The sequence below is a fragment of the Pocillopora damicornis genome, chromosome 14, assembly GCF_964200805.1.
Source record: "Pocillopora damicornis chromosome 14, jaPocDami1.2, whole genome shotgun sequence".
Classification (NCBI taxonomy): Eukaryota; Metazoa; Cnidaria; class Anthozoa; order Scleractinia; family Pocilloporidae; genus Pocillopora; species Pocillopora damicornis.
This window is the reverse complement of record NC_142683.1, coordinates 11,693,209-11,713,531: the sequence shown is the minus strand read 5'-3', so window position 1 is coordinate 11,713,531 and position 20,323 is coordinate 11,693,209. Positions and strand designations below refer to the sequence as shown.

The following is a 20,323-nucleotide window of genomic DNA, read 5'->3' as shown; positions in this document are numbered from 1 at the left end:
TCAGATTTGGATCCCCGATATAAGGAAACTGAAAGTGCTCATCCTCGGTGGATGGATCTGACAGTAACACTTTAGAAAAACTTCAGATGCAAACATTGAACGGTGAAACAAATAAAAACAAAGGGATCGAAAGGCTAGTACAATCTTTGTTGGAGATGCTTTTTTTATTTTACAGTTTGTGATTATTTAACAATTGGCACCACGGGTTTGTTGTAATTTTTGGCGAAACCGATCGTTTTGTAGTAAGCTCGCGTCAATTGATTAACGAAGAATGAAACGATAGTGGTCAGCTGTTGATCTCTGGAGGCCTGTGAAAGGTTTGGAAAAATAATAAAAAAATAATAACAGAGATAGGAATTTTCCTTCTTTTGCAGAATGGTAACGAGAGATTTTATAACACATTCAAGGATATTTATTGTAACGAATTTTTAAACAGTGTAATTTTATAACTCAACTAACACAATTTTTATTATTATATTACATCTCTTCGTTATGTTTCATTCTATTTTAATGTATCCTTTGTGTAAAACCTGATAATTAGCTTGTGAGTATTTCTCACGAATAGTTAAGTGCATTTATACAATCAACCAGTATTTATGTATGCATGTATTTATGTATGTATGTATGCATGTTAGGATAAAAAGCAACGCTATTAAAACATGACGTTTCGTCGGAGACATGTCACCATTATCAAATGCAAATGAGAAAAGATCGCCTATGGTATATATAGAAAACGAAGGTGTGCAACATAAAACTAGATTTTGCAGAACAAAACAAATTGTTAAACGTGCGCAAAGTCGGGCCTCAATCCTGCAGAATTGCTGTTAAGTACTTCTTGTGCTTTCACAGAGAAAAGAGGCATGTGATGAGGGTTACAGCTTCTTGAATATCGTAGATTCAATATAGCTCCGTGTAAACTGGCACAAAGTAGAACCATATCTCAAAGGTTTTTCATACCTACAAGAAAATATTTGCTTTATGTTAACAGGTCATCTGAAAATGCGCCTTGCTTCGATAAGATAAATATAGGTTTCATTGGATTTATAGCGATGACATTGCGTGGATTAAAATTTTAGCCAAACTGTTTTTTACTATTAAAGGAAATTTCTTCCATGAGCATTTTCTAGCAGTGTTGTAAGACGGGATTGGTAAGCAGTGTTATTAAAGGAATAATAATGACAATTTCATGTTTGTAAGTAAAAACGTGACTTCCCATCATGCAAGCTTTTATCGTGCTCAATTCTTGCCCATAACAGTTCCACTTTGAGTGTACACTCGACCTTTAAATGAAATATTTCCGTGTTCACTACTTTGGGATTACCATGTGAATTTATGCTGGTGAAAATTTTTCATTGTAGAAGCAAAAGCGATACTCGTAGGTGAGGCAGTTAAAGAACGAAGCCGGCCCTTTTGATTTTCGCATTCCTACCTTAGTAAAGATCGATTATCAGGAACTTAAGCAGGTACATTGGTGACGCCTTTAAAAAAAGCAATTAAAAAATATACTTTACAGTTATCTTAAAAAAATTTTGCGAATGTCATGCTTTTCAATAAAAAGTACAGACGTGAAAAATTTGCTGTCGGAGTCAGGTTTCCTCAAATATCTAAATTTGAAAATTCGAGCGTTATTGTTGCAAAGAGATGTTGTGCCAAACTTACAAAGTGTTGAATTGCACGCACTCAGTCATTTTACCGCTTCGCAATGCTTTTTTTTCGTTAAGTTCTCAGGGTACCCAGGAGATTGACTATCCTTTCTAACCCTAATGAAAGTGTTATCAAATAGAAGATATAGTTTTAAGCTAAAGTATTAAACAAAGCAATTCACGTTGGAGACCGCTCGTTTAAGGCTGACTCCCAAACATCAGTATACATATTCCCCATTCTGTTCCCTATACATTTGCTAAGATACTCAAATGGAGAATTTGTTTAACAATCAAGATTTTCTAAATTTGGCGATCATTTTATTCATTCTCATGACCTTAATGTTTGATTCAGGGGTGGTACTGTGAGGAGAAAGTAGATACTTGTCACTCCTAAGTATTAAAAAGTTTCGGCCAAATGGAGGAAAATAATGTGAGCCCGAAAATGGAAAATTATTTGCTGCTACACGACAAACTTGGAGAGTGATCTCAAAGAAGTTAAAATTTGTTCATCTCACTTTGAAAGTGTACTCGGAACTTTGTCTTGCCAAAGAAAACAAGAATGGTTGGAACTCGACACTCTTCTATTTTTACGTTCTCGTAACGTGGAGAGATAAAAACAATATAAGAAGAGACGTGACTTCCAATCATAAAATCATTATCGCGCCCTTTTGAACGGTTCATGCAGTTTGACATGTTGGATTACACTGAATGATATTGGCGCTGGTGTACTCTTTCAGCTCTTACGTTAGAGCAAAAAGACTTTGATACCTCCATGCAGTGAAAACGTTTTGGGGTTGAAAGGTTCTGTGATATAACAAATTACACTCTGTAAAGTGTTTTGAAAATTCGAGCTCTTTCTGTCTTGTTTTATCAGATTTGGATCCCCGATATAAGGAAACTGAAAGTGCTCATCCTCGGTGGGTGGATCTGACAATAACACTTTAGAAAAACTTCAGATGCAAACATTGAACGGTGAAACAAATAAAAACAAAGGGATCGAAAGGCTAGTACAATCTTTGTTGGAGATGCTTTTTTATTTTACAGTTTGTGATTATTTAACAATTGGCACCATGGATTTGTTTTAATTTTTCGTGAAACCGATCGTTTTGTGGTAAGCTCGCGTCAATTGATTAACGAAGAATGAAACTATAGTGGTCAGCTGTTGATCTCTGGAGGTCTGTGAAAGGTTTGGGGAAATTAAAAAATAATAATAACAGAGATAGGAGTTATCCTTCTTTTGCAGAGTGGTAACGGGAGATTTTATAACACATTTAAGGATATTTATTGTAAAAAATTTTTAAACTGTGTAGTTTTATAACTCAACTAACACAATTTTTATTATTATATTACATCTCTTCATTATATTTCATTCTATTTTAACGTATCCTTTGTGTAAAACCAGTTGTGAGTGTTTCTCATTAATAGTTAAGTGCATTTATACAATTAACCAGTATTTATGTATGTATTTATGTATGTATGTATGTAAGGATAAAAAGCAACGCTATTTAAACATGACGTTTCGTCGGAGACATGTCACCATTATCAAATGCAAATGAGAAAAGATCACCTATGGTATATATAGAAAACGAAGGTGTGTAACATAAAACTAGATTTTGCAGAACAAAACAAATTGTTAAACGTGCGCAAAGTCGGGCCTCAATCCTGCAGAATTGCTGTTAAGTACTTCTTGTGCTTTCACAGAGAAAAGAGGCATGTGATGAGGGTTACAGCTTCTTGAATATCGTAGATTCAATATAGCTCCATGTAAACTGGCACAAAGTGAAACCATATCTCAAAGGTTTTTCATACCTACAAGAAAATATTTGCTTTACGTTAACAGTTCCTCTGAAAGTGCGCCTTGCTTCGGCAAGATAAATATAGGTTTCGTTGGATTTATAGCGATGGCATTGCGTGGACTGAAATTTCAGCCGAACTGTTTTTTACTACTAAAGGAATTTTCTTCCATGAAAACACACTGAGATCAATTTCTAGCAATGTTGTAAGACGGGATTGGTAAGCAGTGTTATTAAAGGAATAATAATGACAATTTCATGTTTTTATGAAAAAACGTGACTTCCTATCATGCAAGCTTTTATCGTGCTCAATTCTTGCCCATAACAGTTCCACTTTGAGCGTACACTCGACCTTTAAATGAAATATTTCCGTGTTCACTACTTTGGGATTGCCATGTGAATTTATGCCGGTGAATATTTTTCATTGTAGAAGCAAAAGCGATTCTCGTAGGTGTGGCAGTTAAAGAACAAAGCCGGCCCTTTTGATTTTCGCATTCCTACCTTAGTAAAGATCGATTATCAGGAACTTAAGCAGATACATTGGTGACGCCTTTGAAAAAAGCAATTAAAAAATATACTTTACATTTATCTTAAAAAAATTTTGCGAATGTCATGCTTTTCAATAAAAAGTACAGACGTAAAAAATTTGCTGTCGGAGTCAGGTTTCCTCAAATATCTAAATTTGGAAATTCGAGCGTTATTGTTGCAAAGAGATGTTGTGCAAAACGTGCGAAGTGTTGAATTGCACGCACTCAGTCATTTTACCGCTTCGCAATGCTTTTGTTTCGTTAAGTTCTCAGGGTACCCAGGAGATTGACTATCCTTTCTATGAAAGTTTTATCAAATAGAAGATATAGTTTTAGGCTAAAGTATTAAACAAAGCAATTCACGTTGGAGACCGCTCGTTTAAGGCTGACTCCCAAACATCAGTATACATATTCTCCATTCTGTTCTCTATACATTTGCTAAGATACTTAAATGGAGAATTTGTTTAACAATCAAGATTTTCTTAATTTGGCCATTATTTCATTTATTCTCATGACCTTAATGTTTGATTCAGGGGTGGTACTGTGAGGAGAAAGTAGATACTTGTCACTCCTAAGTGTTAAAAAGTTTCGGCCAAATGGAGGAAAATAATGTAAGCCCGAAAATGGAAAATTATTTGCTGCTACACAACAAACTTGGAGAGTGATCTCAAAGAAATTAAAATTTGCTTATCTCACTTTGAAAGTGTATTCGGAACTTTGTCTTGCCTAAGAAAACAAGAATGGTTGGAACTCGACACTCCTCTATTTTCAAGTTCTCGTAACGTGGAGAGATAAAAACAATATAAGAAGAGACGTGACTTCCAGAGAATCAGAGAAAGCAGTATATGTTTTCAAGGTACTCTAATGTAATTAAACGAACCATACCGTGAAGGTTTTTCATTCCGACAAGTTAATATTCGCTCGAAGTCCTGTGATGATTTTTAAGTAGCTTATGGTATTAACATCTTCAGTCAGAAAAATATGAGTGGTGTTCAAGATTTAACATACGTGCAACAATTATTTTAGGTAGTATTGATGCAAAAACAAATTCTTTTAATATCTCACACACACAAATAGCCATTTTTGAAAAAAATGATCGCTTTTAGATCTTATTCTTAGCAAATTGATTTTTGGAATTTTTGTTAACAGACTTCAAGGCTCCATAGCTGTTTGGAGATATTGAAAACACCATGAAAAATTGTTGAAGAACCAAATAGAAAAACGTGATCTGACAACACGAGGACTTCTTGATGAGTGCTTAATTGACTCGTGCCTATCGGTCGTGATGCTACTTGTTAAGTGTTTATTCAACTTTTCGCTAAGTATGAGAAATAGAGGTGGGGGAGGGGGGCTTGCGTCGAGCATTGACGCCGAAGGGACCGCTAATTTTAGCGTATTGTATGGTAAATGGGCGAATGTTTTAGACAACTTGTAAGCAACAGAAAATCTATTTCCTTTAAAGAGTCTGATAAATCTCCTAGAACCGAAAAGGCCCAGGCAATAAGCATCTTCAAAGTTTTTTGCGGCCGAGCAAGACGACGGCGAAGAAATGGCAGCACTTGATATGTGAAAGCATTTCGGGGCTAAATAAGACGAAATACTAAATGAATAACAAAGAGGCTTCCATATATGTAAATATAAGATGTTCATATATTTAAAGTTATTAAAAGAGGCTCCCGTTAAGAACAGTGACGCTAATCTAAAGAAGGTAGAGGAGCCAACCGAGAAAGAAGAAGAGTTCCAAACTGCTGCAAGGCCATGGACAATCTAAGAAAAGAAAATTACCATGTGGAACAACAGCAGAGAGATTAGTATGAAGCTACGAAGAAGGTATATTAGCAGCTTGATGTATCTTTCTAGACTTCACGCCTTTGGCTTGCTTGATTTTACAAATACATCTGAATACATCTCATTTTGAATTTTATTTTGCAATACACTTAAATTACTAACAATACAATATGGACATTACTTACAAGCTGCGGCTACATAAAATACAATATTAACTACCAAAGCTAAAGAAAAAAAAAAATAAACGATTTAAGGAAATAAAGTATAAAACAACCTGACTTTTAAATTTACCTACTGTAGGCTGTTTCAATATCAAATGAGAGAGGACAGAGGGTCAAAGAGACAAGTGACGAGACATTAAGGAGGTTATGAAGGAAGAGAAAAATTCTAAACTGGGGGCTCTTTCTCGCTTTCGAAAAATCCAGACGATTGAAAAATAGAGATGTATGTTTTTGTTTTTAGAAGGTATAGGGTCTCAAACCAATTATGATGGATGAGGTAAGGTCCGTATCCTGTTTTGTTGGAAAGTTTTTGTGATTTATCAACAATTTCTTAACTTGTTTCAAGCGCAAAGTTTTAAATGCTAGCCTTACATTTTAATTTTTTCCTGTATGTATAATTGTCATTCCTATCTAAATCTTATATTCTTTAAATCTTTTTAATTTATATACTTTTACTATTTATACTAATTTCTTATCTCCCCTATTTATAAATAATGGTAGTTTTTTACATTTTAATCTTTTTAGGACGACCCTCATGTAAATTCTTTTTCTGAATCTGGTATGCTCAATAAAGATTGTTTAATTTAACTTTAAATCAATTTTGAATTCAAACTATTACGACTAAAAACAAATGATTTTCTAAGGAAAGTAGGTATTAAATTTAAAGACATGTGCACCTTGCGTGGAGCTGAATTTGAGTACTTAACTCACCTGTTCTGGGTTTGTACCACCACTTCAAGCCATTGGCAAAAGTCTAACGGATTTATTAGCAAATACTGCACTGCACTCTGCTCTGCTCTGCTCTGCTCTGCTCTGCTCTGCTCTGCTCTGCTCTGCGACGGTTTTCCAGTGCAGTCTCGCTAGCGCATCGTTTGCAGAAGTACAAGGAGGAAGATCTAAAATGATGCGCGCTGCTTTGTTATGCAATATTTGTATGTCTGCCATTGAAGTCGAATTACCTCTATCTCCCCATATTTCACAGCTGTTGTTCCTGCTTAAGAGACAATCTCTTTTTAATTGTTTTATGCAGACATATGGCCTTGAAAACCAAAATAATTTGATTTGCTACCGAAGCGTTCTTCAAACTCGTGATAAGAAATGAACGTGGTCAAATCTTTCATTAGATGAGCGACATTTTTAAGGCGATAGAGATCAAGCAAAGATTAAAGCTTACTTCTGAGCAGATTTGCAAGATTTCCTTCGTGAAGAAATCCGAGATGCCGTATTTTAGTTAGTCATCTTTTTTTAGGTTTGCCTCTACAGATGGCAGGCCCACCAAAATATAGCAATTCATAGTCAAAAAAGTACTTCAATTTACCATGATTTTCTGGGTCAAGAATTCCGTCTGAATAGCCACAGAACAGCACATTTCGCTTGGATTTTCCCCCTTGCCGCTCCATAAAGATCGAAGAAAGATTTGCTCAATTCTTTTAGCACGCGGCAATTTGTTTGCAAAGTTGACAGGATGTAAACCAGTTTTGAAGCTCACAAGCTTTTTAACACTGTAATCTTCCCAAGAAGACTCAATCGCCAGTATTCCCAGCTGCCAAGGCAGTGACAGACTTTTGCCCATTTATCAGGGTAGTTTGCCTCCATAGTTACTTTCGGGTCGGTTGGAAATCAGACGCCCTAGGCCTTTACTTTGTTCTTTACCCATGACAAAGCAGTAGTCCTGGAATACTTTAGGCGGCAGCAAAATTTTAACGCACTATCTATTAATCTAAATGTTTTCTCCAATAAATCTCCCTTTAACAATACCCGTTTAATTACAACTAGTTTTGGAATAACTTTTTTAAGGTGGTTTGCAGTTGCCTCGGCCGCTTTTTTTAAGTCACAATCTAGTTAAGTAATTGGACACTAGTTTTTAGTGAGATCTTGCTCTGCATCCTTTTTCGGTATTAGATTAATAAGTCGCCGCCTTTGGGTCACTGACTGTTGCAGTTGTACTTTTCCGAAAGTATAATTTATGGAGTTTACGAGTTAATCGGAGAGGTCATTCCTACCAAATTTCGAGATCTGCTGGAATCTTTCTGCCTACAACAGCATGTAGTGGCCCAACCCATATTTATGGTCACACCCTTGATTTAATCATCGCCCGCCAGTCTGACCAAATTGTAAGATCCACACCTCAAACTGACTGCTACTTCTCTTATCATGCACGAGTGCTGTGTCATCTTCACCCAATCAAGCCTTCTTTCTCCACCAGGTCTCTCTCGATTAGGAAAATAAAATTAGTTAACGTGGATTCCCTGGATGGTGACCTGGCTAAGTCTGAGCTATGCAAAAATCCCCCGGACGACCTCAAAGAGCTTGTTTTGTCGTATAACAAAACCCAAAAAGCTTTGCTGGACATGCGCGCACCTGTTAAGACTCGAACGGTTGTTGTGCGTGCGCAAGTTTCATGGTATACGGACGAAATCAGACAAGCTAGGAGACAGCGACAGAAAGCTGAAAGAAGATGGAGGTTGTCGAAACTTGATTCCGACTTGGCTCTCTTCAAAGCTAAGAGCAATGGTGTCAACAATCATATATATAACAAGGCACGACAGGCATTTTACACTAAATATATTTAGAATAACAGCTGTAATCAGCGAAAGTTATTCCGTGCTGGTAAACGCCTGTTTAATCAGTCGCACGGCGATGAATTACCTCAGAATCTGTACACCTCCACTTTCGCAAACGAAGTAGGAGAGTATTTGTGTCAAAGATTGTTACAATCTAGAGACCAATTTATACTGATATAATAGATCTACCTGCCTCCCACACCCATTACTGTTGGTGGCACTGCTCTGTCAACTCCATCGTTATCTGAATTTAAGACCCTGTTTACCATCAATGATAGTTAACTGTTTCTTCATGTTTACTTATCTTTTACTTTTTATGTCTTGCATTAGATAATTCTATTGCCAGAAAAATTTATTGTCTCTCTTGGTGCTCTTAAAATTTCAATAAAGCGAGATGCAGGGGGAACGAATCTTGCCAGAGTTCAGTTTTCATTCTCTCGCCTCAAGTTGACGGTCGTTTCAACTTTATACCTTATGTACTGAAAGTTGATGTAACGATCTCACTCCGAACTAATGCCCATCTTGTCTTGGCAGTCATCTCCTTTTGCGTTCCTTTTCACACTCGGTTTCATTACTTCCAAGCTTCTAACCATTCTTTGCTTTTGTCGTTTTAATCCGTCTCTCAATTATTTTCTATCGCGATTTACCTTTAGTCGCATTTGTTTGTTCATTTCTTTCCTCAGGGTCTCAGTGGGGTGATGGCTTTTTCGGCTAACTGTTAAAATGTTGGCTACTTAACCGCTAACGGCTGATATCTTTCCATTATTATCACCATAAATTTTTTCTTACGGAGCACCTTTTTACGACTGATGGTTAAAATTTGTCAATTTTTACGCCTAACGGCTAAATTTATTACTTTCTGCATTTTCTTCAGTAGCGTTCGTCTCTGTCTCGTTCGCGACTCGTTGGGCGTCTTACAACTCAGAGTAGATCTCTGAATAAGGGAACACCTTTCAGTGCCATGCAGCTCTACGTAGTCGCACAACTAAACAGCTCTATCCTTGGCCAGGCATTCAAGATGAAAGATAGGTATCATTTATGAAGCTAACGACGAGAGACTGGAATTCCATTCGTTTTTGCTCGATTGGGCCAGGTTCCCCGCAAGGAAGACTTTTTTTCGCCCCACTATTTGTGGAGCTGACAAGAAAAACATTGATTAAATGAGCTCCCAAGTTCACAATGTAACATTACAACCAGCGAATTAATTATAGGATATTACTACTAAACTACACAGCGCTTAACGGCCAGGCTCCTACCGACATTACTGAAGTGCTCGAGCCCTATGTACCAACCGGGAATTTGAGATCCTCTTTCAAGAACTTACTGTAAGTACCATCTGTCAAGCTAGTAAGTTATAAGGCTATAAGTGTTTCTCTTTCGCGGCACCTAGCTTACGGAACTTTCGTCCCAACAATATCAAACAGCAGCTCACTATCAAATTTTGAGACCCTTCCATAGAAACGTCTTTTTAATCAATCTTACCGTCAGTTTAGCATGCGACATGGCTTTTGAAACTTAAATTCACGTACTGCTGTTAATATGTTTTTATCTCTCTTCTCGGATCCAATATTATGATTATAAATTTTTTTTAGTTTTTGATTGCAATCATTGTAACGTGCTATCGAGCAAAAGGAAATAGCGCTATGTAAAGAAAGTATTTATATTATATAACAATCTTAACATATTATATAATAGATAATTTTAATCAAATCAGCAATATTGTGTAGTAAAAGAATTATTAAAAAAACTTATTTGATTGATTTGTTGAGTGAATAAAGTATAAATAAAGTATTGTTATTATTTATCAATCGTAATAATAAATAATATATAATTTTAATCAGTCCAACAATACTGTAAAGTAAAAGAATTATTTAAAAACTTATTTGATTGATTTATGTTGAGTGAATAAAAACGTTTTCGTCGTTTAAACGCAATTTCATAGTTACACGAAGAATTTCGAAGACGTAAAGGACTTAAGGACCGAGACTGTAAACGTATTCAGCCGTTCAGTATGCACTGAACTGAAAATATTAAACAATTGTTTCCATAGCATTTAAAACACCGTATTGTCCATGCTGACAACTTAATATTTACTCGACTTCTTGTTTCATTTTCGATACGTCGACCTTTCTTTCGACCGCTTGCTTATCTCTATATAAACATATTAATTTTTGCAATTTTTGTTGACTAGTTTCTAAGTCCCGTAGTAAGTTGGTAATATTGAAAAGATCATGAGCAATTCTTATATTCTTTAAAGTTATATTTTCATTAATAGGTCAAAGATTCTTAAGGGAATAAATAACACCCGTATTCAAAGCTGGACTTACCAAAATCTTGCGCCTACATCTTGTTTTTTTTGCGTGATGCTCACAGGTGTTAACAAAGATCTGGTACCTGCCTGTGTAAATCCTCATCATTGTGAAAGATTTACATATCACTTAAACATTGATATTGTAAGATTAGTTTGATGGTGACCGAACTTAATGCTCATGAAATGGAAATTTCTGCATGAAACTGAAATTTCATCAACAAAAGAAAGAAATCCCCCTCGAAAAAATAAATCATCGAGACGGTAATTAGAGGAAATTTCAAGTTAGCAGTACTCAAATGGCTGGAGAAACGACTGTACTTCAATGTATGTTTTCAAATTTTAGGGTTCCTTTTCTCAGCTGCAACCATACAAGGTTATAAAAAAAATATAAGAAAACAAAAAAATAAAACATATCAAAGTGAATTATACTTATCTAGATGTTACAAATTTGCTGTTTAGTTTAATGTCTAGTGATCCACTATTTTCTGTGATTTACACAAACTGGTTCATTCTTGACGCAAATATTATGACAGAAATTAATCATGCTTAAACCATAAAATATCACCAGAGTTTTCAACATAACGGCAGTATCTGCCAGTCAACCACATAGCCTTGAAAATTGGTGTCTCGTCTTTGTAATAGAACTCTCCCAGAGCTTTCTTCAGATGCTCCGTGGCTTCAACTGCGTGGTAGTGAGGTATGAGTGAAAAAAGATGATGGGCAATGTGTGTGTCTCCAATGTGGTGGAAAACATGATTCAAAATTCCGTAATCCCGATCCACGGTGCACAGTGCCCCTTTAAGCCAGTTCCACTGTTGGCCTCTGTAGTGAGGCACAGCGGCATCCGAGTGTTGTAAGTCTGTGATGAAGACCAACCAGAAATTCACAATGAGATAAGGGATGATATATACCTTCAACAGCCAAAAAGTAGAGTTCACATAAGCCAGGTAGCCGAGGAAACCGATCCACACCACCAATGCAATGTCACTGATAACGATGTCTTTATAGTCTTTCTTGCTAAAAATCGGGCTTTTTGGGTTGAAGTGATCTGTATGAGTGTGGTATTTACGTCCGGCGATGTGGAACATTAGATAACCAGGCCAGCCAAACAGGGACATTTTCAACAGGGACAAAACGTTCCAGGTGGGAGACAGAGCTGCCAGTCCATCTTTAGTAAACTCTTCTTTTGTACTGGGAACAAAAACTTCGTCACGGTCCATATCATTTGTACTTCGATGATGTTTTGCGTGACTTATTCGCCATGAGTGATACGGCACAAGCAGCGCAGAATGTAACACAAGCCCAGTGTAGTCACAAACAGTTTTGCTGTCGGAAAACGAATAATGGCCACACTCGTGCGCCAAAACCCAGATGCCGGTGCAAACACAGCCTTGGCAAATCCAGTAGAGAGGCCAGAGAATATAGGACGCCCAAGGCGGTAGATAAGGATGGTTGAAGTAGCCCGTGCTTAGATATAACAACCACGCCATCGTTAAATCCCAAACAACATAAGCGTAAGACTTCAATGTGGATCTCTCAAAGCAATGTGGCGGGATAGCGGCTTTCAAATCCTTCAACGTAAACGGCGGATCGTGCGTTGGTCGGGGAGCCTTCTTCAGAGTTACGTAACTTTGCGGCATTATGGAGGTAACTTCTTAGGCTCCGGTGTAAGGATTTTACAGCTTCACTTCTTCGCCTCTTACTATCGAAGCATAAACGTAAACTGTAAAATAGTAAACAGGAAACCGCAAAGATTGTTTTGATGTTATGTCTAGTGAAAGATGCGGTGGCTGAGGTGAAAATGGTTAGCATTAAATTATATGACAACTGAAGTCGACCAACCAGAAACGAGGTCGACGCTTGTCGCGGTAACAACCGCGTGTGAATGAGGGTTACCCAAGGTGAAGTTAAAACAGATGGTTTTCTCTAAATTTTGACAACGCAGAGTTTCACTTTCGAGTAAGGAAGGTTCTATACGGGATGAACGTGATTTAAATCAACCTAACCACCATTAAAAATCATTTAAATGCTTTTATTTCGAAAATATTCGCGAATAGATGAATAATTCTCTGTCTGAGGCTTCATTGTTATGGTTTATAACCACGCCGTAGACAAATATCGTATGTTCTGGTGCACGTGATCATCAAGCCTTCGTGACAAGAGAGTATTACTCTCTTTTCAATACACGTGCTCCCTCTACATAAGTTCAAAGAGGTATTACATCTGTAATGGTTTTCATTTCAAAAAGCGGGTGTTTAAGAAAGCCAGTTTCTATATTACCTATGCTTTCGCGAAACACGATCAATTTAACGACAGAATTGTGTATATGAATATTTTATCATTGAATGCACCGAGCATAATTTGCGAGGATTTTATTTAGTGCAAATAGGAATGAAAACATTTACATATGAACTTATTGGAATTGTTTTAAGGTTTGGGTCTCGATCATTTTTCGTGATGAACTTTGTAAAATTGATCGCTTTTTCCAGCAAGGAAGCGTTTCAGGCCCTTTTATTGGTAAGATTTTATGAGAATAAACAAATGCCCTACTAAATTAAACCAATTGAGATGTAAACACGTTCAGTTTAAAAATAACTCTCAGAGCGACTTGTGTTTCCAGGGTCAATAAGGAAGTTAACTCAATTTCACTTCACTTAAATTGATTTTCCTGATTTTCTAACTCAGTTTGAATGACAGAAATGTAATCGAAGTTAAATGCGAAATTAGCTAAATCAAGGAGAAGAATTGTGTAGAGTCGAAGGGATCAAAACCTTTCGAGTCGGCGACCAACGCCAATTTGAAAGTTTGGAGTAGGTCGAAATAGTGAGAAATGACTTGAACTTGCAATAACTGCGATATAAATATTTTCAAAATACTTACGTGGGTGTCAAGGACAAGCTATTTAACTTAGTTTTAAAGATGAATAAAATATAATCAATACGAGAATCTTGAAACCAGTTCAAACTACCTTAGCTGATTTAATAGAATTTCAAGGAACAACTTAGTCGCTTCACGCAATTAGCGCAGAGAATTATAAAGTTAACATGGAAAACTTTCGGAAAAGAGGGAAAATGCAGTATTGGTTACCAAAAACGATTTAAATTTTTTAGCCGATCTGGAAGTTTTCGCGTAGCCCTTGATGGGTGTTTCCGACTGCCAGGCGTTTAGTGTACTTTGAGAACGTGCTTAGCTGCCGGGCATTTAACCACTTTTAAAACAGGACCTTTGTTCCAAAGGTTATCTACTGCAATTATTGCATTTATTGAGATAGCGAAAAATAAAGTCCTTCATTTAGGTTTATGTAAAAATATCAAGAAATTTTCGCAGCAACCTTTTGAATTTTGGCAATTTTGCAACTTTTCGGCAACTTTTTTGCATTCCAGTAGGCGACCTTCCAACATTTTACGGGCATAATTGGACTAATATTGTTTCTCTTTGACCATTTTTCAAGGAAGTTATCAGTTATCCCAGATTTAGTTTGCCAAATGCAAAGTGTCGAATGGATACTTTTTTTTAACCATTCTTTTCCCCTCAGTTTTTTAAAATTTATTCATGGATTTACAGCACCTATCAAGAGAAGATGGAAACATTTGTACTGAATTTTAACACCCAAAGGTTTTACACGATAAATGTCAAGTTAATATGTCTCACCTTTTACATGTTCATCTTAAATAAAAGATTGATTTATTTTAACTTTTTCATTTACTGAACATGATGTCAAATAAAAAGGAAATCTTTTCCTTCTTATCACTTTCCTGATTTAATTGGTTATTCCAGTGGAACAATCATTAACAATTCAAAAAATTTGATTTACCTAAATAGTGACAATGAAAATGAGACGACCCAGACAGTAAAAATTATATTGATAATAGCAATAATGCTTAGAACAACTCAAAAAGTATCGAAACATTATGATTGTGATAACGATGATGATAACAACAGAAAAATAATCAAAAATAATAATAATAAAAAATTGTCAAACTTTCTAATTAGTATAACTTCACATTTGTATTGCCTTGAAATGTTTCATTAGCTAAGAACATTTTCACCTGCATATTCAAAAGTTTACTGCAGTATACAAACTGAATTTTACAAGGTATTCTCGAGATATTCTAAGTTTCAAAAACAACACTTCACGATAAGTTATTTGTTATCCGTGTGATTTTTCTCTAATCTTTACTATACTCGTTCCTTCTTAGTTCATTCTCTTCATTCAAGAGTTCCGCTTCCCCATTGAATTAACGTCATCACTGTCGTGTTTTGCACACTGTACGTCATTTGTCCTATCGTTATAACTGTGAACACCCTGAAGATGCCCTATCATGAATTGTTTTGCAGAGCGTCAACTTGAATTGAACTGGGGGAAAATCGGTAAATTAAAACGAGGATCGTCCACATGCTCTGACCAAACCCTCTTTATATTGTGCATGCGGATCATGATGTAGAGTAGTACGCTAGGGCGCATGACCAGAAATATATCACCAGGCTACAGGATAGTCCAACAACTGGTGTGTACCAGGCTGAATAAAAAAAAAGAAATTATAGAAATTTATGCATTGGACTTTGAAATTTGTGCGCATTTATGCGCGCATGTTATTATTAGAAAATCGTAATTTAGGTGACAGTGGACCTCAAGTCCCAGTCCCTCTCCTCGACCCCTATTCCCCTTCCCTTCCCATAGAGCGCCCATACTGTGAAAATTGAGACTGCCGTAGGTCGCGTGGCGTACTCAATAACCTTAGTTGATATCTGACGCAGGCTGTTCATCAAAGGAAAGCAAACTATGTTTATGGGAAAGTGATACAGCAAAATACGTGGAAATCCCTGCGCAGGCCAGCGAATGCAGTGAAACAGAATGTACCAAGCTTAAAGCAAACGAAGACAAGCTGATTGCATATTTGCACAGAGTAACTAGTCCTAGATTTGATAAAAAACCAAACAGATTTTTCTGTATGGCACCGTTAAATTTAGTAAAATTAAATTTTATCTGTGGTTGTTCTATAGGCTGGCTCCTCTAAGTGGTGGCTCTTTATTCACTTTTATCCCCTTCAAAGTGGAAGTTGGAGTGTTTGTTCCCATAGAGGGAGGAAAACCGGAGAAAATGGAGAAAAACCCAGGAAACAGTGACGAGAACTCAGGACAAGTAACTTACCGATAGTTTCCTCGTTTGTTTCACAGATCTGATCTTCCTCGTCGCTTTCATTCTCCCAGTTGTCATGATAACGTTGTACATTGATGAGTGGTGGTATAATCGGTTTGCTCGGCAGGCTGAGTGTGCGCTTGGAACGCTGGGTAAGTAAACTTGGTTGATTGAGAGGTTTGAGGGAGTGGGAACGATAGTGTCGCGCACGCTCGTAGAGAGACATGACCTCTTTGTTCTTTGAAAAGGAGTGCTGCAATTGATAAAAAATAATAATTTAATCCAAAATATGCCATGATGAGGAAAGGGAATTTAGGGCCGAACCATTTGCCATGAGTATGGCGGAACATCACAACAACTGATTCTTTCCTGGGAAATCAAAAGATTATACACCTTCTACTTTCAACCTTGAGAAACCAACGTCTAATTTTTCTTAACGGTATCACCCCTAGATCAAACTTAAAGCTCATAAGAAAAAATAAATGATCACAGACTGAAGAAGCTCTTGCGTGTCAAAAAATCCTCCCTATAATGGTTGCTCCATAGGAAATATATAGATAATAGTATGGATGATATGCATATTGATTAAGGGTTTTAAAAAAATTAATAACGTCGTCCTCTCGGTCTGTGAGTTACGGATGCTTGATTTTTTCCGTTTAATTTGCGGTCCACGCGGAGAAAATGTTAGTAAAAAGACACGGACTTGAAATAACCTTAAGGACCTCGAATTCAATCCTTCAGGCAACACAGAGGTGCATACGTCTTAATCAGACAAGACAGGCGCACATAACATTTCTTTAATTTACGTTATAAAATCCTGCTGCATACACAATTTTTCACTTCTTACACAACATTATTAAACCCTAGGTTCGCGTTGGTTTTCATTGAACCCCTTCACTTTCTAGATACGTTTCAAAGATTGCTGCTTTTGTGATTAAGAAATTATTTCACACATCCACTAATTTATTTTACTATATTTTACGGAGGTGGATTTTTAATGCAGTAACAGTGAGAGAAGCTATGAATTTTAGAAATGATATTTTAAAACATAACCGCTTTAAATGCTTTTCTCGTGCCATTTCAAAAACCTTACCTTAAATATTGAAATTCACACAGCGGTTCCAATATATAGGTCCCAATTTATCTGTTATCTATTCGCCAACAGGACTGATTTGCGCCGAATATATCTAATGCTATGAGCGCAAGCCACTTACATTAAGAGCTTTTCTTTAATGCAACTAAAATCGTTAATGCACATCTTTCAAACAGGATTAACGTAAGCTGAGATATCAATCACTTTGTCAAGTTCTACGTCATGCAGTGATGTCACAAAACTAATTTTGCCTCTTCCATTATTTCCGCCCCTAAGACAATTACAGATTACACGCTTGACTCAATCCACTGTAAAGACAAAAGAAAGAACAAGTCTACATGAGAAGGAGTCCGTGCCTTGTTGCAGCTGATAAATTCTCGGCATTCTGAAGATTTTATCTCGAAGGACCGCTTACATATTTCAGAATTCATGTATGACGCAGCAAATAATCAAACTGGATGGTGTCGTCGCAAAAGATCACATTTTGTACACTTCGAGACGATTGTTTATATAACAAAGCAAAATGTTTACAAAAATTCACGTATTTATTCTCTAAATCCCTTCACGTAGCAAGGATTCGTATCATAATTTTTTTCTTTTTAACCTTAAAATACCAACTTATATACATATATATGAGCAGAAGGAATTCAAGTAGAGATTTATATTCCAAAAAATCGTGTACTTTTTTTTTCTTGATTTGAAGATGCACGTAAAATTTTCATCCAGCAATAAAGCATCGAAGCGTATAAATAATGAATAATAAAAGTTATTACTCATTCGATCCAGTTGTGTCGGTTTTATAGTAATAGTGACAAAGCATTAGTACATAGTCGTTATGCAAATTTAAAACAATTGAGATTCGACAAAGAAGTTTGTAGAAAACGCGCAGTTTCTCAAATTAATCTCTTTTATTTTTTCGCAATACCATCTGGATTTTACATAATGTTATCAGAGCTGTTTCCAGTTTCTAATCTAAAACCCTTGCTTGATAACTGTAGTTCAACATACAAAATTGGATCTAATCTCTGTCTTGCAGCACGTAAAATAAAAAATTTGCATATGACAAATATCCTTTTCAGCACTTAACTGAACTTAATTGTTGCTTTGAGTGTTTTATTTTATCTTTCATATTGTTTGAGGTTGGTAGAAAGTCAAGTGAAAGCACAAAAAATAAGAACAATATGATTTTTTTTTACATCGAAGAGCAACTAAGAATTACGTTTAAAAAATAGACGAGTCGGGCATAGTTAGGTGTTAATTCCTAACTAATTCATCAAGAGACAGGTCTTCGAGACCAAAATTTTTTAAACAAATTCGTATCTAAAAAGCTTCCAACCAGGCTATTTTCACTGAAAAAAATTACCTAAGTTCGATTTTGTTCTGTGAAAATGTTATTGACATCATGGACAGAATGAACTTGCCTCGTAGTCTTTTAACCCTTTAACTCCCAAGATCTCATTAGTAATTCTCCTTACTGTCTGCCATATAAATTTTGGGACGTTAGTTCGGAGTATTTGGTATTGGATCAACCAATAATCCCCTAATTGATATTTTTCTTTATTCTCATCACTTGTCTGCTTGATATTATTTTGATATTGTAAGGAGAAATTCTGTCTTGGTCACTCATGGGAGGTAAAGGGTTAAATGACCTCTATAGTACTCATAAATTAAATAAAATACAAAGTAGTAATGAAATTTTCGTTTTCTTATCGTGTCTGACAAGGGACTTTTATAGCACGCACTTTCCAAGATGTTTTTGTCATAAGGGACTAATAAAAAAAACCCCCATCGCTACCAAAATAGATTTTTTCAATTTATGCATTGCTTCCTTCCTCATTTACACTTTATTATTTTCAAGTAAAAAAATTGCAATCTGACGCTTCGAGAGTGGAACAAAGACAAACTTTACATTTCAGTTCATAAACCCCTTTTGTAATGCTTCACTCACCAAAACATACATGTTGACAATGCTTCACTCGCCACAATGTACATGTGTATCAGAAGCGCAGCAAAGGACTATATTAGATTATATTCTCTAGGACATGAGCTACTGATCATTTAACACCCTCCCTGCTGCCAGCTTGTGCGAGGGCAATTGTCCTACATATTACTTTACTCTTAGTCAGTAACTCAGTATCAGTGAATCACAACTTAAACTATTTTATGAGGAGAGTTACATCTGATCATACGAATGAAATAAATATAGGGTTATCCACAGGCGCCAACTTTATTTATTTACAACAAGCTTTAACTTAAGCAGTCGATGCCAAATTTTTGTCTCCCGTCGAAGCTGGGGACAACTAAAGGATAAAATGATATCCAATTCAACTGATAATTCCGTAAACTAAGAAAGATCCCACTCAAACAAATAGAGGATTCAAAAATAGTACATTTTAAGTTATTTCAACGAGAAGATGTCGCTTATGAGGAGTTTGTTTAGAAAATCTTTTTGAAGAAACGCGGTGCATGCAAAGTCTTTGATTCGTGCAGTAATTTTGAGATAAACAACACCGCTCCGAAGACGGCGAGGGTTTTTGTTAAAAAGGCAGGTATTCAGCAATACCGAGACGTAAATAGAAAAGGCGGTAGAAAGAAGAACTAACCTTAAGCTTGCCGGGTTTCAAAAAAGTGGCACAGTTTCGGGTCTAAATTCCTTCTCGCGCGTTGAATCGGTAAACGTTGAGCTTGTTTCTGGAAGAAAGAAACGCTCTCTCTGTAAGTAACAATAGAAATCTATGTCTGGAAATTCTGATGAGATAAGCACGCACTATACTTTCAATCCTATTTATGTGGTCGAAAGTCTGTTTTTTTTTTATAGCATTTAAAGAGTATGCAGAGAAAATTTACCCGGCAGAGGGAGTGCTATATTCCCGAATGAGTCCATTAAAATCAGAACTAAACGTATTTGTTATGAAAAGCAGAGAATACAAAAGCAGCTGAAATTAAGGCACGGTTGCAATTAAATCCGCGTTAAAATCCGCTATTAAAAGTTTATTGAAGTCTAAAACAAAAGCGCAGGGCTACAAGAGAATTCGAACTGAATGCATTCACTGCTTTGAATAGCTTGATCGCATCGGCGGCAAATCGGATAACTAAGATAAAATCTTCCGTAAGTTTTCCACATTAAGTGCTGCTTGGACAGAGAGAATTAAAGATATTCTATCTGTAATGATATAAGAGGAACCTCATTTAGCGCAAAATCTTGTCAGAGATGTGTAGGAGTGCCTTTGTTTTAGAAAAAGA

The 20,323-nt window shown here is 36.2% G+C and overlaps 1 protein-coding gene and 2 long non-coding RNA genes across 4 annotated transcripts in view; 1 reads left to right on the top strand and 2 right to left on the bottom strand.

Moving 5' to 3' along the window:
- Positions 1-16,241, top strand: part of LOC149034448 (uncharacterized) — a 39,886-nt gene extending 23,645 nt beyond the window's left edge. Inside the window, exon 2 of one of the 2 annotated variants that reach the window (XR_016183056.1) lies at positions 15,852-16,241. This is a non-coding gene — a long non-coding RNA (uncharacterized LOC149034448). Of the gene's footprint in view, positions 1-9,410; positions 9,547-15,851 lie in introns of those variants that run through there. The other variant, XR_016183058.1, reaches the window with a different exon arrangement.
- LOC113682750 (uncharacterized) lies at positions 10,180-12,487 on the bottom strand. Its single transcript, XM_089194305.1, has one exon. The coding sequence runs from the start codon at positions 12,485-12,487 to the stop codon at positions 11,384-11,386; it is 1,104 nt and encodes a 367-aa protein (XP_089050431.1). The 3' UTR covers positions 10,180-11,383.
- Positions 16,242-19,246: 3,005 nt separating the features above from the next.
- On the bottom strand, positions 19,247-20,035 carry LOC113682752 (uncharacterized). Its single transcript, XR_016183059.1, has 3 exons — positions 19,928-20,035; positions 19,684-19,771; positions 19,247-19,380 (listed from the first exon to the last, which is right to left on the bottom strand). It is a non-coding gene; the product is annotated as an uncharacterized LOC113682752 (long non-coding RNA).
- Positions 20,036-20,323: the final 288 nt, after the last annotated feature.